Source organism: Quercus suber, unplaced genomic scaffold (assembly GCF_002906115.3).
Source record: "Quercus suber isolate HL8 unplaced genomic scaffold, Cork oak 2.0 scaffold_294, whole genome shotgun sequence".
NCBI lineage: Eukaryota > Viridiplantae > Streptophyta > Magnoliopsida > Fagales > Fagaceae > Quercus > Quercus suber.
The window spans coordinates 321,838-349,253 of NW_027069750.1; the positions used below are offsets into that span (position 1 = coordinate 321,838).

Here is a 27,416-nt window from a genome sequence, read left to right on the forward strand (position 1 = left end):
GGTTCAAGATGCAAACAGGAAGTTCATGTTGGGGTTTATGCCCTAAAATCCAATTTATTAGCATGTTATAAATAATTAAGTTGTTTAATTATATGAGACTATTTATGAACTGTAAGCTCGAAAACGTGTTGAAAAACACAAGAGCTGTTTAGACCCCCGATTAAAATTATGGCTCGATAGATTTTACACAACTTTAATATAAAGTACGAAATAGTGTAAAAGCGAGCGGATGAACAATATAGCTACTCTAATCCATAAACTAAACAACACAGCAGTATAATGGAATATAAAAGAGTAGGGAAGAGAGATGCAAACACAGAAAACACCAAGACGTGTTTTCAAAGAGGAAACCGAAGAACTCGGCGAAAAACCTCTCCGCCGCCCTCCAAGCGGAAATCGATCCACTAGACAATCAGTTGGGATACATGAGTAAGCAAGAGACCCTCCAAGCCTAATCTACCCGATGTACCTAAGCCCTCCAAGCTCCTACTCCAACAAGGCTTCTTGGAACCGTGTCTTGTCTTAGTTATCCGGATCCCGCAACAAGCTCCATGTTGCATCTGAAAGTGGTTTGTGTCCCCTTGATTCTCTATTTTCTCTTATCCTTTATTGCATACGGTGACTGTTTACTCTTTGTATGAGTTGTCTTTGTCAATACGTGACAAAAAGGGAGAGAAATTATTGTTTTATGGGAATCATGTTTGTCTTGTTGGGAATCTTGTTTGTCTTGTTTAGTGGTAGTTGAAATTATTTTTGAAAGGGGAGAATATAAAAACTTTTTGTTGTATCTAACTTAAGAGGAGAGTTAGTTTACTTATGTTTTTATTTCTGTTTCTTGTTCATTGCTCATTGATTTATGTTTATGAGCTATTCATGATATATGTCTTTGTTTTGTGTTTTGTGAAGTCAAGAATTTAATTTTGATTTACTTGTATTTTTTCCACACATGCGTTTATGCATTTGTTGAGTGTTTTAGGAAATATACAGGTTGATTCCATTGAGCTGCTGTTTACACTTGCAACTGATGGATAGCAGTTAGGATTGAATTTGTGTTATGAGCATTATTTTTGTAAAGGACTTTTATTTGTAAACTTTGAGCTTTTAATTTGTGTTTTGTCACAGATTGCCAAAGGGGGAGTTTGTTAGATTCTAAAGACTTAGGATTTTATGTATTTAGAACTCTAATGTATATTGTTGGCAAACCATGATCAAAACAAGTTGTTAGTCTTGTTTAGACTTGCTCAGAGTGTGGGCATTTTATGTAAAGTTGGAATCGAGTGGCTGCAGAAGTATTAGTGACTTTCGGCCTGGCTCAATCGATCGAAAATTAGACTCAATCGATCGAATCTCGGGCAGAATGTTTTTCTACAGAATTTTTCAACTCAGCCCAAGCCTATTAAGGATTAGGGTTTCAGATCTGCTTCTCCCACTATATAAAGGAAACCCTGGCCACATTTTTAGAGTAGCTCTGGATGCTCTTGTTGCTCATAGTTTGCTATTTGTGTGAATCTCTTGTGAGATCATTGAGGAGCTTTCCTTCACATAAATTTAGGGTTTTCAAGGTAGAGATTATTTCAACATCTTGATGATCAACTCGGTTGCTGCCATTGGAGCTTAAAGAATAACAAGCGTGGGTGCTTGTAGTTGATTGGAGAATCCAAGAAAGAAGGAGTCCGTGGATTCAGAGTTTGCATGTGATCGTGTCAGTAAGTTCTACTGGTGGGTAGCATTAGGAAGTCAAACGGGGAGCTTGTAAGTCCTTTTGTATGAACTTCGATTCTTTCGCATAGTGGATTCAGGTTTACCTTGAGGATAGCTAGGTCAAATCCTCCCCAGGTTTTTACCGTGTGGTTTCCTGGGTCATCATATCATTGTGTTATTTATATTTCCGCTGCTTTATATTTTTGATATGATTGTGTGATTGTGATAACCTAGATTGGCATAATTTGACTAAGTTAATCACTTGGCTAATTAACTAGGTTAATCTGGTTGGGTTAAGGGGTCTAAAACTGAACAAAATGCGGAAGGTAAATGGTATTCAGACATCCTATAATACCTCAAGGATGGGACATACCCATCATCTACAGACAAGAATGATCAATTAACCATCCAAAGGTTGTCTACTAATTACATTATTTGTAATGAAAAGATTTACAGAAGACCATGTGATGGAATTCATCTTCTTTGTGTAACCACCAAGGAAGCACAGCAAATAATTAAAGAGGTTCATGAGGCAAGTTATGGGCCACATATTAATGCACACATGCTGTCAAGAAAGATAACGAGACAGGATTACTACTGGACCACTATGGAAGTTGACTGTGCGGCTCATGTTCGAAAATACCATCAATGCCAAGTCCATGAAGATCTGAAACATATGCCACCCATGCCATTACATACCATGACATCACCCTGGCCATTCTCCACATAGGGAATAGACATTATTGGGAAAATTCACCCAACAGCATCCAATGGCCATGAATTCGTACTTGTAGCCATTGACTATCTTACCAAATGGGTAGAAGCTACTTCATACAAAGTCCTTAATTCAAAGAAAGTTGCTCAGTTCATTTAGACCAATATCATTTGCAGATACGAGGTACCGCATGAAATTATCTCAGATAATGGGTTGCACTTTAAAGGAGAAACAGAAAAGTTGCTGCGACAGTTCAACATTCAACACCACAAGTCTTCACCTTACTGTCCTCATGCTAATGGAGCAGTTGAAGCTTCTAATAAAAACATAGGGCAAATCTTGAAGAAGAGCATAAAGAACTACAAGGATTGGCACCTACAGTTGCCCTATGCACTCTGGGGTTATAGAACATCAATTCGATCTTCCACAAGAGCCACTCCTTACTCATTGGTGTATGGGATGGAAATAGTCCTTCCCATTAAGATGGGTGTCCGTTCACTAAGGACAGTATTGGAAAGTGAAATCCCTGAAGCAGATTGGTTGCAAAGCAGATATGATCAGTTGTGCATGCTAGATGAGAAAAGACTCAAAGCCTTGTATGATATTCAAGGTCACCAAAGAAGGCTTAGGAAAGCTTTTGTCAAGAAAGTGAGAACCAGATATTTGAAGTTAGGGGACTTAGTGTTGAAAGAAATCCGAGCCCCGGTTCAAGATGCAAACAGGAAGTTCATGTTGGGGTTTATGCCCTAAAATCCAATTTATTAGCATGTTATAAATAATTAAGTTGTTTAATTATATGAGACTATTTATGAACCAATGGGACATTATCATAGTCCTTGAGATGCATTGTATGTGATTTATGGGATTTAGTCACAGAAGATATAAATCACAAGTTCCTTGTAAACTCAAAATATAGTTCATCGTCGGTGATGAAATTGGACGTTTCATCTGCAAAGACTATAACACATCAACTAAGATGATTTGTCTTGATCATGGAAGTGGAGATTTCTAGTTGATGTGTTGATGTGTCTTAAGAGTTAAGACATATTGAACTGGACCGCTGTGAGATTAATTTTTCAATCAACAACTGTCACCTGAATAATTAATCTCACGACTTTTAATTTCATAGACTCTCAATCCTGAGAGGATAGTGAACCGAATCATGAAATGTAGGTCACTTTGATATATCAGGAGTGAGATCTAATATTCATGGTCAAAATCTCAGTATGTTGGGTAACCACACGTAGTGTTGAAGGAACACATATTCTCAAGATGGAATCCATAATCTTTTTTTGTAGAGACACAAAATATCCCCTTGAGATAAGTTTAATGGGAACTGGTTATTCAGGGCGCCTACTTTAGTAAGGAGTTACTAAAGCTTATATTTATTGAAATTGGATTTCAATAAATGTGAATAACTAAAAGATTAAACCGGATACTCAAGGATAAAATAGTTGTTTACAAAGTGACAGTTTATTATGACTTTGTTCACTAAGGATATTTCATGGAGGGGTTAAATGATATTATTAGAGTCTTGGGATATAATTTATTAATAAGACCTAGAGTGTAATTATATTTATTAAATATAATTAATGGTAACTTTGGACTTGTCAAGAGTTGACAGAAAAGCCCAAGGCCCATTAGAGCTAGTGTCTTATTGGTCCCTTTTGGTCCCACTCCAAGCCACACACTAAAGCCCAATTGGAAAGGCCCAATAGGCCTACCCAATTAGATAATCAGTTAGTTATAAAGGGAGAAACGTACAAAATTTATTTTAAGAGAGACATCATTGTGAAATGATGTGTATGTGTGAGTGAAGCCACTCGATTATTCTCCCTTGGAAACTGATTAAGAGACCACACTTCTTGGGCGTATTGTTGGTTCAATTTCATTGAACCATAGGCACAAATCTATTGTTGTTAAAACTTTATCTTAGAAGTGCATTTTTAGAGATTTGTGCCTATTGTTCAATGAAATTGAACCAATAGGCACCAATCAAGCATACATTATTCCTCCCCTCCTTGGCACTAATGTTTCTTTCTATTGTGTTTTTTGTTTTTGCATGATAAAATGAGAAAAACATAGTGGATGACAAGGTGCTATTCTTCCTACTTTCTCTCTTTTATTTTTACATTGTATATATTCATGTTAGAATTTGTTCTGAAAATGTTATAAATTTAATTTTTCTTTTTTTTACTTATACTTTATCCCCCTAATTTGAAATTCTAGGTCCGTCTCTTGTTCTTTTAAATGACGAAGGATAAAGTGTAGTAATGGGTTTGGCCAACTTAGAACAATGTATCATATAGAATGCATTTTGTAGCTTGTGTTGATGTCTATTGAATCATCATGTTGTACATGGATGATGTTCCTTTTCTTTCTTTTTTTTTTTTTTTTTTTTCCTTTATTTTTTCTTTATTTGAGTTAAGTACATGGATGATGTTGAACAAACAAGATGTCACACTAAGTGGTAGGATGGTAGAAACATGATAAAAGTCTCATAATTTCTGTGTCATGAGTTGGGTAAAAAGGGCAAGTTCACATTTGCCTTGTATTTTAAAATATCATTTCGAATTATAGAATTGATTTTGTATGCCTTTAAGACTCCTCTGGATTAATTAAAATTAGGTAGTTTGGATTGTTGATTTATCTTATACAAGTTTTAGTTTACATATATAGTACTCTTCCGTTTTCCCAACTTTCATTCTCTCTTTTTTTTTNAAGTGGAATTGGAGTGAAGATTAAAAGTGTTCCCAAGTACTTCTAATCTTTTGTTTTGAATTTCACCGCACCAAGGTACGCTATCTTGTTCTTAAATTCTGAAATTTACATAGTGCATGTTATCAATCATGAATGAAATAGATCCATGTTTGTTGCTTCCACTATGTGTTTTGTATGAGATACAAAACCAGATTTTCCAACAGTTCAAGTAAAATTGGGCAGGCCCATGCATTATCAAGCAAATATATTCTAGGGGAGCAATAAGATTAATGGACTTAAATGCAAACCCTTTTATTGAGCCAACCAACATGGATCAATTAAAGAAATACCACGTCTGAGGTGGTTGTAGATTATGTTATTTCCCTTCCTAGGCTTGACATATATGTAATAATAATAATAAAAGGTAGGTTAAAAAACCGAAAGGGCGATCTACACAAAAGGAGAGTAAAAAAAAAAAAATTAGTGAGAGAGCCTACTAGGTTGAAAACCTAAAAGAGTGACCTAGGCAAAAGTTAAGGCAAATAAAAAATCATCACCAATGAACTACGTGATGACCTGATCCTTCTATCAAGGGGGTACATAGGCAACCATGCATTGGTTCGGTTACAATTTCTCGTAACCCACCATTTGTCCATCAACCCAAATTTCCAAAAAATTCAACCATTCCATTAAACCATGTCATTACACAAAATTTAGAAACCCACACCTTAACCATAAAAAATAATAATAATAATAAAATAAATAAACCAAACTAAATCCAAAACTTTATTTTCTATAAAAGTTAACGTTTTCAAAAACAAAGAAAAACCCGTTTTACAAAAATGTGTAAACTTGTTTCTTCTTCAAACAAACTTTTTTTTTTAACAATCTTTTTCAAAATAATTCATGCATCTTCTATTTAGCATTGTTGTTTAAAACTATTTCTTAAAAGTTTATCTTTAGAGATTGGTGCTTGTTGGTTCAATTTCATTGAACCATAGGCACAAATCTATTGTTGTTTAAAACTTTATCTTAGAAGTGCATTTTTAGAGATTTGTGCCTATTGTTCAATGAAATTGAACCAATAGGCACCAATCAAGCATACATTATTCCTCCCCTCCTTGGCACTAATGTTTCTTTCTATTGTGTTTTTTGTTTTTTGATAAAATTCCCAACTTTCATTCTCTCTTTTTTTTTTTTTCCCCTTTTTCACGTTCAACAAGGGGAGGGGTGACGCGGGTTCAAAACTAGTACAAAATAACACTGTAGGTAAATACACAAAACCATAATTCAAAGGATGCAACAATATATACAAAAATGCAAAAGATAAAGACTTGCATAACAACATCCAGCGATATAGTACAAATTTATTCATATCCACTCTAGGCATTCATAGAAAGGAAAGCAACAGAAAGATTGACTAGTCGCACTACTAGACTGGCATTTGCTTCTAAAGTAACTAATTATTTTACAAGCCAGATTTATGAAGTGGGTGTTGGATTCAGACACTCGGAACATTCCCAGGTGCGTGGGATCTATGGGATGGAAGACACCCGCCACATAGTGGAGCCTTAGATACCTCCTCGAAAAGTACACGTTGATGTGGCTGTAACCGAAAACCGGTAGATTGGACTATATCAACTAATAGTCGATACTTTAGCAGCACAAATAATACTGGCACGAAAGTAAATACCACTAACAGAACAACAATCAATGGAAATCCATGATGATTGTGATATTTCGAACTGAAGGATGCACAAAATGCGACCATCATAGCAGCAATTGAGATGAAGAGTGACGTTACTCCAATTATCAACTTAATAGGTAACGATACAAGGAAGTCGTCATGTGAATAACGCGAGGTAAGGATGGATAAGAACATTATAAGGGATGTTGATGAGCAAAATAATACTATTGCACTTGAAATTGAATAGACCAGAAGAAGATTAGGATTGAGTTTTAATTCATCCGTTGGTTGGCCACTAAACATTATAGAGACGATTAGTGTAGCAACCACCATAGATGAGTTAGCTGTATTCCTCATCCACTCCTCTCCCTCCTTCCTTAACGTCTCGTGGCTCTTCTCAAATAAAACATAGGGTGTCTCCCCGTCGTCATTTTTCATTTCTTTGAATGTAGGGCTTACAACCTTTTCCACCTCCTTCCATTGCAAATCATAGGAAATATCACATTGAGAGAACTGTTAGTCCAAAAGCAGAAGAATTTAAGTAGAAACTAAATCTATGTCGAAACATGCGTTAACATTCTATGAGATGGTTTAACACCTACAACTCAAAGCATATGAATAAGTACCTTGAACCATAAAAGTTCACGTTGCATTTGAAGAGCTGCTCCTGATATTGCATTTAGCTTCTCTTGAGGAGCCTTTCTTGCAACTAAATGCAACATGTTGTTTCCACCACCATCTTTTTTATCTACTATTAGATCTTTAATTGGGCCTAACTCATAAAGTAAATTGAAGATGTTTTCATAGCGCTTCTCAACAGCAATATGAAATATCCTTTTATCATTTTTTACTTCCCATAATAGACTAAAGTCAAAACGAATAAGCTTGACCAAGAACTCAACGTTGCCTACTTCTGTCGCAGCAAACAGAGCTTCTGGAATCTCTTTGAAGTCATTAAAATTCGTAACAACATCTTTGTAATACTGAAGACATTCTTTCAACAGTTTATTGGCTTGAGATTGTGTTGAGTTTTCCTGTTCTGAATTCGACCCTGGAATTGACAGTGAAAAAGAAAGTAGACATACCTCAATGAAATTTAATTTATTAAAGGAATCAAATAATAGCTAGAGTATAAAGAGTGAATGTGTTACTAGTACATGTGCCATTGTGGCATGTTTAGTACATTGTAATGAAATAGTTATTCTCTTTCCTTCTTGTGTGCTTTTACAAGGAATACATATTCCTTATGAATGGATTATTAGGTTTTAGGTTGGCAAATTTCATGGCATTGTAACTTTAACTGAGTCAGTATTGATTATCAAACATTCAAGATTAAGAGTCAAAGATGCAATTCAAAGAAGACAAATTTTCATAATTTAGATAGTCATTCGATCTGTTTTGATTATCAAACATTCAAGATTAAGAGTCAAAGATGCAACTCAGAGAAGACACATTTTCAGAATTAGATAGTCATTTGATGGACACTATTGAAATCGAGGCTTCAAAAGCCTTTCAATTGCATATCAATTAATCGATAGATGATTCTCAACTGATGACTGGTTGTATCTCAATCGATCAAGAATCAAGAATTCAGTAAGTGACATATTTTAATAAAGTCGGTGCCGTGTGTTTTTCAACCCTAAGTGGAGCACCTATATAAGGAGAAATTATAAGATTCACATGGTGAACAAGTGATGTGGTCCACCATTCTACTAAAAAACTTCCACTTATTTAAAATTGTTATTTAGAAATTTTTTTTAAACAAAAATTAATTACTGACTTAGCAATTTTAAACAAGTGGAAGTTTTTTAATGGAATTGTGGACCACATCACTTATCCACCAGGACTTAATAATTTCTTCTATATAAGGGCCTATTATACAAGACTTCGTTGAGGTTACTGAGTCAAACTTTAAAAATCTAATGAAATATAAAATCCTAGCCTCAACTTTCTAATTTGTGTGTTATGAGAGTAAACAAAAATATCTCCTACGGTGTGTTGTTGCTGTCATAGTTGAATCAAGGCTGATTCACAAATCCTATCACAGTACGTTTGCAACGAAATTCAAATCTTCCAAGTTTGTCGGGGTACATCAGTAAGTTACCTACTAGGTAAAATCTTGAGTTGTGGATATATCTTAGATTGTAAAACTTCAATTCGATTTATGGATTCATTTTTGGATTTAGGGTTAACCTTTGTACGAAGTGGTATTTTCTTTAAATGCTATCCATCCGTTTTCCATTTCATCATCATATAGATGTGTCATTTATTTTACTATTTAGTGCTATGATATTGGTGACATACTTACTAACTTGTGGTGTTTTAACTTGTTCAAATTTGATCACGTGAGTGTTAATTGGCTTAATTTGTTTAATATGATACATAATTAATCAAAAGGGTCAAAACATTTCTTTTTAATTGGTATCAAAGCAGGTTTACTTTGTGTAGTATTAATTTTTTGAGCGTGTGATCCTTGACTCCTATTTATCACGGATAAACTTCGGTGTCATAAAATATAGTAACATGACAACTCAAATCAAGATGTTTCTAATGAAGATGACGGCTTTCAACGGCATATAGTAAAATTCTTGGGGATTGTGTTAAGTATCATAAAAGTGCTAAGAAATCCCATGTTAGCCAATATTTAGCTCAGGAAAGGGATATGAGTATATTTGGTCCTAGAAGACTAGGCACAGTTTCTGTGGAAAATTTCAAATTAAAAGAGTCTAAGCAGTCTGTAGTAGATTGTCGGGTTATGTTTGTAAGTACTACCGGGTAAAAATTAGAAATATGAGTATATTCAATTGTAAAACTTTAATATTTCTAATAGTGATTTTTTTTAGGTTTAGGGTTTAATTATTGGATTTTTTTTTTTTTTTTCCTTTGGATGTGTTTGTTTTTCATTTCGCCGTCAAATCACCTATGTTGTTTATCTTATGCTTTATTGCTTTATTGCTTTATTCTATGATTTTTTATGTTGTGGTAATTAACCAAAAATCATTTGGAATATATGATCAATTAATGTGAAAATTGATTTAATTCCACTTAAATCAATCAACGACTTGAACTTGTCTTTTTCACTTTCCATATACAAAAGTATTTAACTCATATGTCTTTGTATGTCATACCACATGATCAAGGAATATATCACCGTGCAAGATTTAAGAATCTCAAAGTCAGAATAACTCACATGAATTACTGATGAGTGACATGAGTCTCCTTAACATTCCCGATTGACTTGTTCTATAAATGCATAAGGCTTGCTAGCTAACACATGCAATACAGTCTCTTGCTGCCTCCCACGAGCTCTAGCTAAATCCTTTTTGTCCGCCATCATTCTCAACGCTACTCCTGCATTTTTTTTATACCAAAAACAAATATTTCAAGCAAAAGTATTCATGGATGGAATTCTTTTTTTCTTGGTGTGTTTGTGGTATTTAGTTACGTTTTACAGCTAAAACAAATTTTTTTTTTTTTTTTTTTTTTTTGAAAACCCAATCAAACTTCATTCATTTAGAAAAGCAGAGTCAAACAACAAAGCACTACGAGCTGGTGGTGGAGATTCTTCCAGCCACACAACTTCTTCATCTAATACATTGGCATAACGTGCTAAGGAGTGGGCCACAGAATTTGCACTACGTTTAATACAATTAAAAACCACATGGCGAAGTCCTGCTGCGAGACAGCCAATATCTTCATAAATTACACCCAGGCGAGACCAGTTTGGAGACGAGGAAGACACAGCACTGATAACCGCTACATTATCCCCTTCGATTATCAAATCCAAGAAACCCACATCTATCGCAAACTCCATTGATTTTCTGCATGCTAAAGCCTCCGCCTCCTCACTATCACTCACTGCTGCTCCCCTAGCTGATAGTGCTGCCATGACTTCTCCAGCTGCATTACGGATCACAGCTCCTACTCCCGATCCATTTTCAAACACAGCGGCATCGAAATTCAGTTTGCACAACTGATCCGTTGAGGGCTTCCAGTTCTGCAGAACATCAGGTAGTAACGGCCTTGCTGCAAGAAAGCCTTGAGCGTCCCTGTACTCCTTCAAGAAGTCCGTGGCTCTCCGATTCAGTTGCCCAGGATGCTGCATTACCCCACCGTGTAACAGAGTATTTCGACGGTGCCAAATAAGCCAGCAATGAACCAGAAAATTCTCCAACTCCTCCAGCGACAGTTTGGACATCATAAACTGAAACAAATGTAAAAACTCCCCCATCTCACCACCACACTTCTGAATTGGAGCACAAGACCTAGCCCAAACATCCTGAGCGGCGCTGCACTCCCATATTGCATGTAGACAAGTTTCTGGATAACTTTGGCACACTCCACATGTAGCATCTGTCAGAATTTTCCTGCAGGCTAAGTTCACTTTTGATGGCAAAATATTGAGGCAAGCCCGCCATCCAAAAATTTTGATTTTGTTTGGCACCCGGAGTTTCCAGAGCTGAGACCAAACATGATAATCCGCCCTTTGTTCCGAAGCTTCTTCCCTGCCCTCTGCATCTTCAGCTAACATGCGAGCAACCTGATACCCAGATTTGACTGCATACTTCCCATTACGGCAATGCATCCACACCACCCTATCTTGCACTTGCCTTCGGCTCAACGGAATCCGAAGAATGGCCTCCGCGTCAAATTGGTTGAAAACCATAAAAATTCTATCTCTATCCCATTGGTGCACCCTCCAATCAATTAAATCCGAGACCCTCCATTCCCATTCATCATAATCAGTAGGAAATAGGATTTTATTACCTGGATGGTTCGGTATCCATTTATCTTCCAACACTCGGATTGAGGAACCGGTTCCCACCCTCCAAAAGCACCCCTTTTTCAGAATTTGTTGAGCAGCCAGCACACTCTTCCAAACATAGGAGCTGTTTGGGCAATCTGTCGCCTCCAAAAAGCTACATCTCGGGAAATACTTGGCCTTAAAACATTGAGATAAAAGTGAGTTCTGGTCCTGTAACATCCGCCACCCTTGCATAGCCAACATAGCTAAGTTAAAGCTCCTAAGATCCCGGAATCCCATACCACCCACTTTCTTTGGTTGTGTCAAAAAACTCCAACTTCTCCAATGAATTTTCCGTTCATCACCAGTCTGCCCCCACCAAAATCTCGCACAGAGAGCATCTAAATCATTGCAAAGCTTAGCTGGTAACAAGAACACACCCATAGTATACATTGGAATTGATTGTGCCACAGCTTTGATTAAAACTTCTTTTCCTGCACGAGAAAGCATTCTCCCCTTCCAACCCTGAAGTTTTTTCCAGACCCGCTCCTTCAGGTATGCAAATGTTTGGTACTTGGCTCGACCAACCAAAGTCGGTAGACCCAAGTATGTATCAAACCTATCCACTTCCTGAACTCCCAAAGCCTGTTTAATCCATTGCTTGTCACTGTCAGCTGTGTTTCCACTAAAATAAACTGACGACTTCTCCAGATTAATGCATTGTCCAGAAGCTTCAGCATACAACTGCAACGTATCTGAAACTACCTGTACTTCTTCTTGGTTTGCCTGACAGAAAATTAAGGAATCATCTGCAAAAAGCAAATTAGAAATACAAGGCGCCCTTCTACATATCTGAACACCATGGATCTGCCCCTCAGATTCAGCTTTGGAAAGCAAAGATGTAAACCCTTCTGCACACAAAAGAAACAAATAAGGTGATAAAGGGTCCCCTTGACGGAGCCCTCTTGATGGGATAATATTTCCATAATCTTTCCCATTAATGCGAACTGAGAAGGAAGGTGTGGTGACACAACTCATCACCCTATTAATCCAAACATTAGGAAACCCCAGCCTCACCATCATACCCCGCAAAAAGGCCCACTCAACTCGATCATATGCCTTACTGACATCCAATTTCAAAGCTAGAGCGCCTTTTTTCCCCTTTTTCCTCCCTTTCATAGCATTTAGAGTTTCATAGGCTATCAATACATTATCAGTGATGAGACGGCCTGGCACAAAAGCACTTTGGGTAGGAGATATCATCTGAGGTAATATAATCTTCAGTCTATTAGCTAGCACTTTAGAAATTATTTTGTAGATAACATTGCACAAACTAATAGGTCTGAAATCAGTCATCTTTTCAGGAGACTTTATTTTAGGGATAAGAACCAGATGAGTATAATTAATCTCAGGTACCATAATTCCAGAATTCAGAAAATCCAACACAGCAGAGCTAACATCATTACCAACAATATGCCAAAACTTTTGATAAAAGAGAGCATTCATACCATCAGGACCTGGAGCTTTTGTAGGCCCCATCTGGAATAATGCTGCTTTCACCTCCTCCACAGTATACGGCCTGGACAACTCCACCCTCATGTCTGTAGACATCCTTTGAGGAACAGCGTGAAGACATTCCTCCATCCTTTCGCATGTACCTGAACGAAATATGGTCTCAAAATAATCCACAGCCACCTTCGCCACGTCAGAAGTGTCCTCTACCCAATTACCATGATGGTTCTTGATGCCATGAATAAAATTCCTGGTACGCCTTTGGGAAGCTTTTGAGTGAAAGAATTTTGTATTTCTGTCTCCATGCTTTAGCCAGGCTACCCGAGACCTTTGTGCCCAAAAAATTTCTTGTTTAAGTAGAAGGTCATCCAGTTTTTTGCTGTCAGCTAAAACCTCCTCTCTCCTCTCCTCTGTTAACTCTTCTTCATGCATTCTCTCAATTTTCTTTGTTAATTGTTTTATCTCATCCGTATTAGGGGTTGCTTTGGATGAACCCCAGGCCAACAAACCTGCACCACAACTCCTAATTTTCTCCACAGTTGCCCCTAAACCAGTAACTCCTCCACCTGAATGGACCCAAGAATCCGAGACCACCTCTTCACACTCATCCCACATCAACCAAGATTCTTCAAATCTAAATCGGCGTGGTCCTCCTCCTCTAAAATCCCTATGAGTTCTAATATGGAGAAAAAGCGGGACATGATCAGATGCATGGCTAAACCCATGAATTAAAGTGCTAGCTGAGAATTTTTCCTTCCACTCACGGTTCACAACAGCTCGATCCAGCCGTTCTCTAGTATTTGCTACACCCGGTCTTTTATTGTTCCATGTGAATTTATACCCTTGAAAACCCAAATCAAATAAATTACACCCCTCCAAAGCTGCTTGAAATTCTTCCATCTGTTTGTACTGAGGAGGGTGTCTGCTTTGCTTTTCTGACTGATGAAGAATCGCATTAAAATCTCTAACACAACACCAAGGCCCCTCCACAAAAGAAGAAATATGAGATAATAACACCCACGACTTCTTTTTTTCACTCGCTTCCGGCCACCCATAGAAACCTGGGAAAAACCAAGTAAACCCATCTTCCTCAACCACCCTTGCCAATATATGATTTTCAGTAAAATTGATAACTTCTAATTTAACTTCAGACTTCCATAGCAATGCCAAACCTCCCCCAGAATAAGGTTTTTTAACAATAAACTTATTTGGAAAAGGCAACTCTCTACCATGTTTTTTAAAACCCTCTTTATCCAGTCTAGTCTCCATTAAGAAACAGACTGTGGGAACTTGATCCCTCACTAACTTGTGAAGGCTTTGAACTGTCCAAGAGTTCCCAAGCCCTTGGCAGTTCCAGCTTAGAAGCTTCATTGTGTTCGGCAAGGGTGCATGGGCACCCCCGCCATTTCGTCTGAGTTTGAATCACCACTGCTCTTTACCCTTTTCACCACTGCATGCTGGTCAACATCTACCGCACTGCTCTCCATATCAATATTAATTCTTTTTCCCAATACAGACTTTGCTCCCTCTTTAAAGAACTCCACCGGCCCAATTTCCATCCGTTTAAGCCTAGCCCAAGTTGCTTTTTGCTTTGGGCTTTGAAGCCCACACCCCGGGTCCATAGGTAGCACGTGCATGGAGTCATCCACTTCAACCACATCCCTTTTGTTTGAATTTTGAACCGCAGCAACAGCAGATCCCATGTCCTCCGTAAAGATCTCCACACAGCCCGTAATGTCTGGTGCCACGTGTGCCCCTTCCAAAACTGTTCCCTGTTTATCGCAGTTGCCTTCTTTACGTTTCTCGTCTTGCTCCCTAGGGTTCTGCACTGCTACTCCGCCGTCCCCAGTGGCTTCTTGACTGACCTTCCCAGACCGGTCCTTTCTCCAAGCAAACTCCACTCCAGCATCTTCCCTGTCAAACGTCCTGCGAGAAGGTGACCGGTTCCTACCCCCCGTGGCCTTCATCCAGTCCCCATATTGACAAATAATGTCACCCTCATTCTTGGTTGCTGCAAAATAAGCAGCACAATGTTTTAGATCATGGCCGAGTAGCCCACAAAAGTGGCAAAACAGAAGGAGGCGCTCGTATTTGAATGTAACCCAGTGACGCTTGCCATCTGTCCCAGCCAAAAAGGCTCCTCGCCGTATCAGTTTAACTAATGGGATAGCCACCTTGATTCTCATAAAATAGCTCTGACCCTCAAGCCTTTGTTTTTTCTCCACTTCAACCACTGAACCTAGTCTACTCCCCACTGTTTCTGCGATTTTAGGCGACACCATGTCAAACGAGGTGCCCCAGATTTGCACCCAAAGAGAAACTGAATCAAACCTAACATTGTCTGCCATCATCCCTGCCTTCCAGCGAACCAGTAACAAAACCTGATTATCAAAGGACCATGGCCCTCCCTTAAACACTCGATCCATCTCAAACTCAGTTTGGAACTTGAGTTGAAACAGGTTTGTTCCGACTTCAATCATCTGAACGCCTTCCTCCAAACCCCATGCCCTTTTCAGCGTAGTTATGGCTGCCTTTTTGTTAAACGACCGACAAGTAAGAAACTTCCCAATCAAAATAAGTGCACAACTCTCCAACCCTTCTTTGCGTCCCTCCTCCGGAATCTCAATAACCTCTTCCTCTTCCACCGTCAGCTTCATCTTCTCCATTATACGCGTAACGTCGTCTGCCATGGTAACCGGATTAAGAAAAAAGAAAAAAGAAAAAGCAAACCCTTAAGAAACCCTAAGGGAGACCTATCTCGTAGTAACGAGAGAGAGAGCTCCTACAAGCGAGGAGAGTAAATAATAGATATATTAAATTTTAAGAACCAACATGTTGAATATATTTCTTTCATAAAGATACACTAGGCAAAGCATGACATAATTATATGAAAAAGACATGCAACAGTTTCTTTTGACAACTATTTTGCCCTCATGCACCAGCTTTTCCCCTAACTAGTGTCGGCTGGGCCAGGAAATTGTGTTTAGAGACTAGAGAGCCACGATTGATCTCAATCAGATAGAAATCTATATATTATGAAGAAACCCATTCTTTCATAGATATATCTATGTAAAAGAAAAAAGAATATCACAATACTACTGTTAGGACATATGTGGAACTTGTTAGAACATATGTTATGTAGAATTGGCTAATCCTTTGACAAAACGCACTTTACTTGTAATTGAGTTGATCTAAGATGTGTTTAATACTTTAAGGAACAAGAGTTCAAGTCTAGTATTGAAGCCATGCAAATTTGTCCAAGAATCAAGTGAAGAAGTGCATTTCATTAAAACTCGACAGGTAACTTGACAAATTTATCTATCGATATTTAATATATATTTCTCGACAGCTCTCGACAGAAGCTATATATATTGAGAATTATGAAATTCAGATTTCCAAATCTGTTTTTCACACATATCCAAGTTAGTGTATAGGGTTTCTTTTCTCACAACCCTAGGCATATATAAGGATTATTTTGAGGGCCATCTAAGATGATGCAACTTGATGCAAAGTGATTATTCACTCAAATTGTGACCGTAGACAATTTGCCCTAGTTCATCTTTTTCTTAAAGCTGCTGCATTTGTGCGCCAAGGGTTTTGTAACCAAGGAGCTTATTGATCTTCATTGCGTGGATGAATTGAAGAACTTTGCAGCCAACATTTTTCTCAAGTTGGTGTGTTAGTCACGTACTGGAATCTGTGCATCGATTGGTTAGTCACGTACTTGGAGCCATGCATTTTAAGGAGAGATTGTCACTACATTACAAGTCTAATTGTGTATTGGGGTAAGGATTCAACTGTAGGTTAGTATAAGGTATTGGGATTCCTTTACTTGTGATCGCCTGTTTTGATAATAGTGGATTCTCGAGAGTGATGACCTTAAATTCACCCGGTGGGGTTTTGCCTCGATGATTTTCCTCATTCGTAAACAAATCACCCGTGTCAAATTTAATTTCCACTGTATTTAGTTTTTTGGTGATTTGTTTGTGCTACTACGCATATTGCATGTAATTGAATCTAATTAATTTACTTGACTTAATTAATTGATTTAATTCATCAAAGGGGTCAATATATTCTTGGCCTATCAACTACAAATTATTGGTACTATAGTTTCAAGCCTAAAAAAATTGAAAAGAGCATCAAAACTATAAATTTAAGCTATTAAGTGAGAATGACCGATCAGTAGAAAGATCCGTACCAAAATCTCCAGTCCATCAATATTTTGATACCTTATTTAGAAAATGAGTGAACGGCATAACTTGTCCTTATTTAGAAAATGAGTAGCTTAGGCCATGATTATTCTTTGAACTTCAGACCACTTTAAATGTTAGATTGTGTTAACTTGTCAGACCACTTTAAATGTTTAAGCCACCATTATTTTTTGAACTTCATATCAAATCTAGAATGACAAAATCTGTTAAGGGCATATTTTATGTAATTAGCTAATCCTTTGACAAAATGCACTTTACTTGTAATTAGGTAGATCTATAATGAGTTTAGTACTTCAAGAAACAAGATTTCAAGTCAAGTATTAAAGCCATGGAGATTGGACCAAGAAAAAATTGAAGAAAAGTTGTTCATTAAAGCTCGACAAATACCTCGACAGGAACAGTATCTATCAAGATTTAAGAACGAAGCTTAATAGAAGTTGAATCTGTCAAGATCTATGAAATCAAAATTTCCAGATCTGATTTTTGGCCCTAGTTGACATGTATATGTAGGGTTTTTTTTTCTCATAACCCTAGACATATATAAGGCTTAGTTTACAGGTCGTTATATATGGAGAACACATGCAGAAAAGTGACCTAATGCCTTATTCTCTCTGCAAGAAGTTACTATGTCTTTTGCTCCTTAGGGTTTCGTAATTAAGTACTTCTTGATCTTCATTGTTGATGAAGTGAAGAACTTTTTAGCCAATAACATCTTCAAGTTACTGGAGTTAGTCACATATTGGAATCCGTGCAAAAGGGTGGCGTTCATATATTAAAGAGTTCAGAGGTTCTGAAGCGGTAGAAGGTTTTCACTGTAAGTTCATTTACGAGGATTGTAGAGTCTAGAGACAAAGGTTTTGTACTAGATCTGAAACTTCTCATTACTATAGTGAAGTGCCTTTCGGGAAGGATTTCCCCAGGTGTTTTTACTATGAAACTAGTTTGTTTCATTGGTTTTCTTGGGTCATCATATCTTTTTTTTTTACTATTTTGTTGTGCATGATACTGACATGAAATTGATGTTTGTTTTAACAAGGTTTATTCATAATAAATCTAATTAATTTATTTATAATAAATCGAATTAACAACTTAAGTTTAAAACTTGTTAATTCTATCAATCGAGGCCTAAATTTCCCAACAAGTGGTATCAGAGCAGGTTCACTCTGATTGGAATAATTTCCTGAGTGTGATCCTTGGCCCCCGTTGTCATGGATCGGGGACAATCTCTTTTTATTCCTCCTTTATTTGATGATACTAATTATGCGTACTGGAAAGTTCGTATGAAAGTTTTTTTGCAGGCTCTATGTGAAAAAGTATGGCAAGCTGTTGAAGTTGGCTGGATTAAGCCAAAGGAAATGCTGCTGGATTAGGATGAAGCAACAACCAAAGCGGCAAATTTCAATAGTAGGGCCTTGAATGCTTTCTTTAGTGGGGTGACCAATAAGGAATTTAAGAAAATATCATCCACGAAAGTTGCCAAGGAAGCATGGACCATTCTTGAGAGACTTAACGCGTGAGTTGGGAATAGTTGAACAAAACTCACTTACACCTAACTCTAGAATTTGTGAAGCTCTTGAACCATAAGAACAAGTATCTCTTAAAACATAACAACACCATATGATCATTGTATGCAGAATAACTTGTAATGCATATGGAGCAAGTACAACGCGATCAAGCAAAAATGAATAAAGCAATAGACCATGGCTTGACCAAAAATGAACAATCACTATAAAAAGTGACCACAATACTCATTCACGCATGGAATGAACATCCGGACATGCAATCTAATAAGCTCAATTGCAAAGTATCATTTGCATGTCCAATATTCAACCAATGCATAATCACTAGGTAAATGCATCAAGGATAAAATCCAACAAGGGCACAAGAGTGATGTACTTAAAGAAAATGCATGACATTTAACAGCAAGTACAAAAGCTACAAAGCATGGGTACAAAAACCTTAAAAGCTTACAAAAGCAAAAGGTACAAAACATCTGAATAACATAACATAAACACTAAAATATGCTAATATGAAGCAAAATATTAAATAAAGGTCTGCTTGCTAAAATCGCCCCCTTTGATCAAGCTCCTTCTCCCCCATCATTTTACTCCCCCTATCAACATCATCTCCCCTTTTTATCATGGAATAGCTAGTCCTCATCTTCTTCTAGATTTCTTTGAATCTGATCCAATTGAGTTTAGAGAGAGGTGAACTTCATGTCACACCGAATGTTGTGATGGTGCAAGATAAATGTGAGTCCGGACATCTGGTGCTCAACTCGTGGACAGATGCCACAATGTTGTCTAGCTTCTCGTCAAAGAAGGATAAGCTAGAGTGCGAACCACTGTGAGATGCGAAGTTTCTGTTTTGATTCCCTTCCAACTATGACCAATGCTAGCGTTAAACGTACACATGTTGATCAGAGTCGTTTTGTGTAGGGAGACTCATCTGTTGATGGATGAATCCCTTTGAGCTTCAATATCCTAGAAATGAGGCAGTAAAAAGGAATGCATGTCCTTGAATCAGTTCATAGAATTGTTTTGCGGAAACATCAAAGATATGTGCATAAATGTCAATCTCTACATCAGAGATCAGATCATGAAGAAACAAGGCACGTCCGAGGTTCATATACCTGGTGCTAGATAATGGGTACAGATTGTGAAACATGATGATTGTAAGCACCCTCAATTTCAGAGGAAGAGAGGAAACACTGACTGAGTTCCTATTTGATAAGAATTCCAAGTCTTTTCCAAGAGCATCCCGAAGTAGGTCCTCATCTGGACATAGATCATCATAAACCGGTGAGTTTTTAAGCATCGGCCGATTGATGTGAAGGATCTCAGCTAGATATGTTGGAGAGACTGAGAAACTTTTTCTTCTAACCCAGCACTTGAGTTCTTCACCTTCAACAATTGCATTGGTGTAAAACTCTTTTACCAAATTCTCATATACTTCATCAAGGTTGGAGATAATGTAATTCCAATATTTGTGAGCAAACCATTTAGGAATGTTGGTGTCAAAAAGAGAAGGTTGATCGACAACCCTTTCAACCAACGGTGTAGCATCTCTTAAATAATTCTCATGAGTCTGAAAGGCAGCATAGGATCTGAACTTGTTCAGATTGAACACTCCTAATGGTGAACAGGTCCTCTTTGTTCTAGGTGAGAGGTCATCAACATCAATGACAGGCTCCTTCCCTTTGTTGCTGCCCCTTTTTACAACTGCTCTCTTGAATGGAGACATTTTCACCCTGTATCATGTTTTACCAAAAACAAGAGAAACCACACAAGGCACCAAACATTATTAGCATTGGGTTAGTTCCAAAACATGGATAATGAAGAAAATCCTAAAATCTTGAGATTTAGGTCCCAAACATGAGAATGAGTGCGTGTGTGCCGCTAACAACACAATGTTTACTCAAGATAGAGTAGATCAGTACATAACCACCAATAAACACACAACAATTTCACCATAAGATCAGATACCCATATTCAATCAAGAGATATACAAATATCAGCAAAAACACACAATCCAAGAGATATATGCAGTAAATGTGAAATATAATGTGTAAGAAACAAAACTCATACCTTTCCTTGAAGATTGAAGCAGAAATGATGAACAACAATGGTGGTTTATGTGAGAAACACGGTGAGTTTGAGAAAGGTTCAAATGGGTAAGACAATGAATAGTCACAAAAGATTGAGGGAAAACTGAAAAGTTTTGAAAACTGACCAATTTACGCAAAACACGTAATTTTCGCGATTGAGTCAAATTGCGTGCAAGTCGCCAGGGCCAGCCACCAAAACACTTAAAATCAAAAATTTTAAAATTTTCTAAGTGTATTTCATGATTGGAAGGTCTCGCGAGAAAGTCGCGAGGTAAGCCGTGAAAATCTCTGTGTACGCCTCGCGACTGGACCTTCCACCTGCAAGCAAGTTGCTACACTGACCCGAGAGAAACATAAAAACCTAAATTTTGAAAAATATTCTAAGTATTTTTCGCGACTCGGATATTGACCAGCCAGTGAGTCGTGAAAACCTTTTAAGTAATGTTCGCAATTGGGGGCATGCGACTGGACTGACCCGCGACTAAGTCGCCAGAATAGGGCAACATTGGTTTGAAATTTTGGCAATTTTTATAAAAAAATACTTTCCAAAAACAAACTAAAACACTCAAAAATATTTTTGTGTTTGATCAATAAAGATTGAGCATGTGAAACACATTTAATTAAGTACAATCACACAAATGAATATTGCATTCATTGAACATAGACATGTGTGATGTGTGTGGATATCAAAAATGAGATAGTCCTTAGTCTAATGTGAAGCTTCAATGATCAATTCAACTAAGGCATAAACAATTAACACTAGATAATGTGACCCATCTTAATTATAGATATATGCATATATGACCTCCCACACAAAATTTGATAACATAACTTTGAAGCATTTCATTTGGCTCCATATACATCATATCATTTGATCTTGTTGAATCAATACATCTTATTTTGAGATCGATGCTTTTTGATATTTCAATTAGATGAGCAAGCCTTTGGCTTTTTGGGCATCATACATTTTATTTTTGGTCGGTTTCCCTTTTTCCTAGTCAAATACTAGTATGTGCGACAGGCTTTTGCAGCTTAATATCTCTTTTCATTTGGAGATTTACATTTGGTGAGCTCTTTAAGTAAAAGTAATAAAATAAAAGAGTGGGAAGATATATAGGCACAAGTCTATGCATGTCTCAAGATCAACAAAACCATTCACTAATCATTCATGACAAGGTTGAAGATCTATTTACAACAGTCACATAGATTTCAAGATTTCTTCCACAATGATATAAGTGCATAGGGAACAAGCTAAGCTCGTAGATGCACAAAGCCATTAGTACAAAGGTACAGGCAAAACATGCTTTGAGACAAAGCTCAACAATGTCGATCAAACTTTTTGGATTTTCTACTTTTTATGTGTTTTTGGATTTTTGACACAAAAGCAAGAAAAGATTGATAAAAAACAACAATGTAAAAACATTTTAAGCAAAGGAATGCAAATACACATAACATGTATGACCAAAAAGGAAAAATGCATAAATGAACACAAAAAGATGACATGGAAGATAGAGCTCATGGAATGATACTGACACCAATGGTCTTACGCAAAGATTCAAAACTCGGACCATCAAGATGTTTAGTGAATATGTCTACCTTTTGATTGTCAGTGTTGATGAACTCTAGACACATAATCTTGTCCTCCACCAAGTCCCGAATGAAGTGATACCGGATATCGATATGCTTGGATTTCGAGTGCTGAACTGGATTCTTTGACAGGTTTATGGCACTAGTGTTATCACAGAACACACACATAGTGTCTTAAGAGATTCCATAGTCATGTAGTAGCTTTCTCATCCATAGTAGTTGTGCACAACAACTTCCAGCTGCTATATATTCAGCTTTAGCTGTTGAAAGAGAGACTGAATTCTGCTTTTTGCTAATCCATGAAACCAAGTTATTCCCAAGATAGAAGCAACCACCGGAAGTGCTTTTCCTATCATTAATGCACTCGGCCCAGTCAGCATCTGAATATCCAACCAAACACTCATTTGAATTTTTTGAATACCAAATTCCATAGTCAGATGTGCCATTGATATAACAAATAATTCGCTTGACTGCCGTCAAGTGGGACTCTTTAGGAGCTGCTTGGAATCGTGCACATACCCCGACACTGAAAGCAATGTCTGGCCTACTTGCAGTGAGATAGAGAAGACTACCAATCATGCTTCGATAAAGTGTTGGGNTTTTATTATTTTCACAATTTTCTAGGATTTTCCCTATCACTTTAGAATGTAACACTTACTTCCAAATATTTTGAAATATTTCACCTTCGGTTTTTTTTCTCTCCAAATTTCGTATGACGTCTTTTTGTCCCTGCTCGAAATAAATTTTGTTCCCAATATGACCTGATGTATTCATAGCTTTAGCCTAAAATTTTTGTGGAATGTTTTTTTTAGTAACACGACTCTTGCCATCTCTTGGATCACTCGGTTCTTTCTTTCAACCATCCCATTTCTGTTGTGGAGTCTTTGGAGCTGAAAATTCCTTCTTGATGCTATGTTCATTGCAAAGGCTTTAAATTTAACATTTTCAAATTCCTTCCCGTGATCACTTCTGATTTTGACAATGGGAACCCTTTTTCATTCTATAGCCTCTTGCATAACCTTTCCATTTTATCACATGCTTCCGATTTCTCTCTAAGGAATTCCACCCAAGAGTACCTTGAGAAATCATCAACTACCACCATAATATAGTGCTTTCTGCCCATGCTTTTAGTTCTTGTTGGACCCATTAAATTCACATGAAGTAACTCTAAAGGTCTTGAGGTAGCAACTACATTCACCTTAGGATGAGCTGATTTTGTTTGTTTTCCCATTTGACATGGACCACAAACACTTTTCTCAATTTTCCCAAACTTTGGCAAACAACCACTGCTTCTACCTTTGAGACTTTAGCCACTTGCTTGTGATTAGCATGCCCAAGTCATTGATGCCATAGCTCTAAGAGATTCACTCGAGCACTTCGACATGCTATGCTCGGTTTGGGAATGATACCATAGCAATTGTCGGTAGTCCTAAGTCCTTTCAACACTTGAACACCCTCATCATTTAGGATTAGACACCCTTTCTTCAAAAATTGGACCAAGAAGTCTTCACCACATATTTGAGTGATGCTCAGCAAATTCACTTTCAATCCTTTGATGTACAGCACATCAGTCAACAGGAGCAGTCCCGGAATCTTAACGATTCCATTTCCGAGAACTTGTGAGTGACTACCATCTCCAAATGTCACATAACCATCTTCTTTCTCTTTGAGAGTTTTGAATAAAGACTTATCTCCAGTCATATGCCTTGAATTATCTCTAGTCATATGCCTTGAACAACCACTGTCAAGATACCACAAACATGAATTAAACACTTTCAATGCGGTATGAACAAAAAGACAAGCATGTGATAGGCATTCATGACCATCAAAGCAGGACTTAAATTTATTTTCTTCATTCATAGAAGAATGTAGCTTTCTTTTCAAACCATCAAGTTTATCACACAATCGTCTATTCCTTTTCTTATATTTTTCAACCAAGGAAATCGACTCAGACAAGTTATTATGAACATCATGATTTCTATGAACTAATGATTTCAGCATGTGTATAAAAATTCTAGCATGTTTCTTTGACTTAAATAACTCTAAAAGTTCATTACTAGGACAATCTCCAAATATGCTCATAGAGTCATTATCACAAACATCTCTAGTCCACTTCATATTGGCCTTTGCCATAACACTTTCCATAGCAAGCCAAGGGGTCTAGGATCACACTCAGGTAATAAAATCACAGCGAGTGTACCCGCTCTGATACCAATTGAATGTTCAAATATCGTATAAAACACTATGAAGTTTAACCCCCAATTACAATATTATCAATTCAACTTATGTCAAACAATATATTGTGAAAATGAACACAAGCTAATACAAATCGATAAACAATCTAAACCAATTAAAATCAAATCCACAACAGAAATTAAATGGCAAAATCAAGAAGAGAGATGAAACACAAGGAAACACAGCGATGTGTTATCGAAGAGAAACCGAAGCCCTTGGTAAAACCTCTCCTCGCCCTCAAGCGTCAATAATCACTAAAGAATGAAGTTGGGATACATGAAGCAGAAGACCTCAAGCCTAATCTACCAGTGTACTAAGCCCTCCAGCTTCTTGCTCCAACGAGATTGCGCCGAACCTTTGTCTTCTTTGTTACCGATTTCGCTATAGCTCATACATCAACAATAACCATTGGTCCCTTCATATGCTTCCCAAAGCACAAATAGCCTTCTCACAGATATGGGTATGGTGAGAAAAGGATTTGGTAATGAACCTCTCAAGGATGTAACAATGGAGAGGGTGAGAGTAGAGGAATTTGAAGAATCTCTATGTAAAGATTGTTGATGAGTCAAACTTGTTTTTCTCTGGGTTTCTCTCTCAAAATTCTCTCTAGAAACTCTTCTATATTTGTGAGGTATAAGGGTATTTATACTAGGTGAGAAAGGAATTGAAGAGTCATTTTTCCAAAAGAGCTGGTGGCGACTTGGCTCACGACTTGACTAAGCACAAGTTAAGCCGCAGCTAACTGAATGGCCAGTCTGATTTTTTGTCTGTAGTGAAAGCTGGCATGACGATTCAGCTTCTCTGCATGCTTCACTTATGTGCATCATTTGGCAGCTTGCCAGTCGCGAGCTAGCTCCAGTCGCGAGCCACCCCGAGATCCAGTCGCAGTCCCTGCTTCATGCACATTCTTGAGATTTCTTCCACATTCTCTCACAGACTACTTTACATGATTCCACCAAATACAGGGTTTCTAAGTGCTTAATTACAAGCAAATTGCACGAATAAACCAAAAGATGGTTGATTAAATTCACTTACACTAACAAAGGATTTAGAATTAGACAAATCAGTTATGGATTTTGCACCTTTATCACCTTTCTTAGATTGGGGCACAAAGACAGTCTTTGATTCATAAGCCGTGGAAGATGAGGGATCGAAGGAGTCAACGTTTTCTAAGCCAACCTTATCAGAACTAGGCTTTCGAGCGCTCAATACCTCATCAAGCTTTGCACTAGACATCCTCTCTATTTGAGTTCTAGCCTGACTAAGCTTTACCTCAAGATTCTTGACCTTCTCATCTAATGAGGTGTTCTCCACAACAGGAGTCTCAATCGACCTTGTAGTCTTATCTAATTTGACTAATAGATAAGCTTTTTTCAATTTTTACCTCATTAAGCTCTTTTCTACAAAGATGTAAAACCTTTTCAGATTTTATAAACTCAGTGCATAGCTTATCATAGGCTTCCTGAAGATTCAACTTCTTGGGTACTTCATCATGTGAAGAATCCTCACTGTACTAGCACTCTCCACAATCACTTTATCGGTTGTGGCAGCAAAAGCCATAAAGTGACCACATTCATCCAACCCTTTATCTTTTGACTTCTTGATCTTTTCCTTCATAAGGTAGTTTGGGCATTCTATCTTCATATGACCAAAAATTTTACACTCATGGCACTAGATAAGGGGTTTCTCACTCTTACATTTCCTAGAAGGTTTGTCCTTATCCTTTTTCCTATATTGAAAAGCTTGATAATCTCATTAGCTTGTGTCCTTATCCTATTATATCCTCATCCTCATCCTCATCATCATCTTCATCTTCGTTTTCATCTTCATCTTCGGAGTCATCAATCTCTTCCTCTATACCCTTAAGAGCCAAGTTTCTACCCTTTCCACATTTTCCCATTAAACCTAATCCCATCTCATAGGTTTGAAGGTTCCCTGCAAGTTCAGTCAAGGGAATTTGATCAATGTCCTTCACTTCTTCAATGGTAGTGATCTTGGCATGGAATCTTTCAAGTAAGGACCTAAGGATTTTTCTAACAATTTTGAATTCTGCTATAGATTCTCTAAGGTTGAAAGCAGAATTCACAATATCCTTGAGTTTAGCATAAAACTCATCAAAGTTTCATCCTCTCCATCCTTATTTCTTCAAAACTACTAGTGAGCCTTTGAAGCTTCACATTTTTTTACTGCCTTTGTACCTTTATAGGTGGTAGAGTTCGTTGTAGGTTTTGTCACGGAATAGCCAAAAGGGGAGATTGTAAGGTTGAATTTAATCAACCATCTTGTTGGATTTATTCCGTGCCAATTTGCTTGTAATTCAGCACTTAGAAATCCTGTATTTAGGTGGGAATCATGTTGATAACTTGCATAATTTGGCATAATTTATCACTTCTCAACTTTAAACTTTAGTCTAATTTTATTTATTTTTGTTGATTTTATACTTCATTATTGTTATTTAAATTTTATTGCAGATTTGAAGGAAATAAAGATTTAACCAAATAAAAGAGACGTGAAGCAGCTAGAGAGAATATTGGGCTGAACAGAGGAATGTTTTGGGCTGAAAAGGGCACCACGACTGAACTGAAAAAGAGGCAGCTAAACACTAAAAAGAAGGAGGGCTGAAACAAAAAGAAAAAAACGTTGGAGAAAAAGGCTGAAAAAGAGCCACGTTTTGGGCTGAAAAGAGGAAGATTTTTGGGCTGAAACAGAGCAATGTT

The 27,416-nt window shown here is 37.4% G+C and overlaps 1 protein-coding gene across 18 annotated transcripts in view; it reads right to left on the reverse strand.

Moving 5' to 3' along the window:
• Positions 1–6,402: 6,402 nt before the first annotated feature.
• The window catches only part of LOC112012675 (uncharacterized), a 33,423-nt gene continuing 12,409 nt past the window's right edge, over positions 6,403–27,416 (reverse strand). For 10 of the 18 annotated variants that reach the window (XM_065782233.1, XM_065782226.1, XM_065782227.1 and 7 more), the window contains 3 exons: positions 9,994–10,154; positions 7,430–7,854; positions 6,403–7,316 (listed from right to left, as the gene is read on the reverse strand). In XM_065782233.1, the coding sequence (XP_065638305.1) occupies positions 6,618–7,316; positions 7,430–7,854; positions 9,994–10,030 (1,161 nt within the window). In that variant the 5' untranslated portion in view covers positions 10,031–10,154 and the 3' untranslated portion in view covers positions 6,403–6,617. The remainder of the gene's footprint in view (positions 7,317–7,429; positions 7,855–9,993; positions 10,155–27,416) is intronic. The other 8 variants (XM_065782237.1, XM_065782236.1, XM_024045060.2 and 5 more) reach the window with 1 other exon arrangement.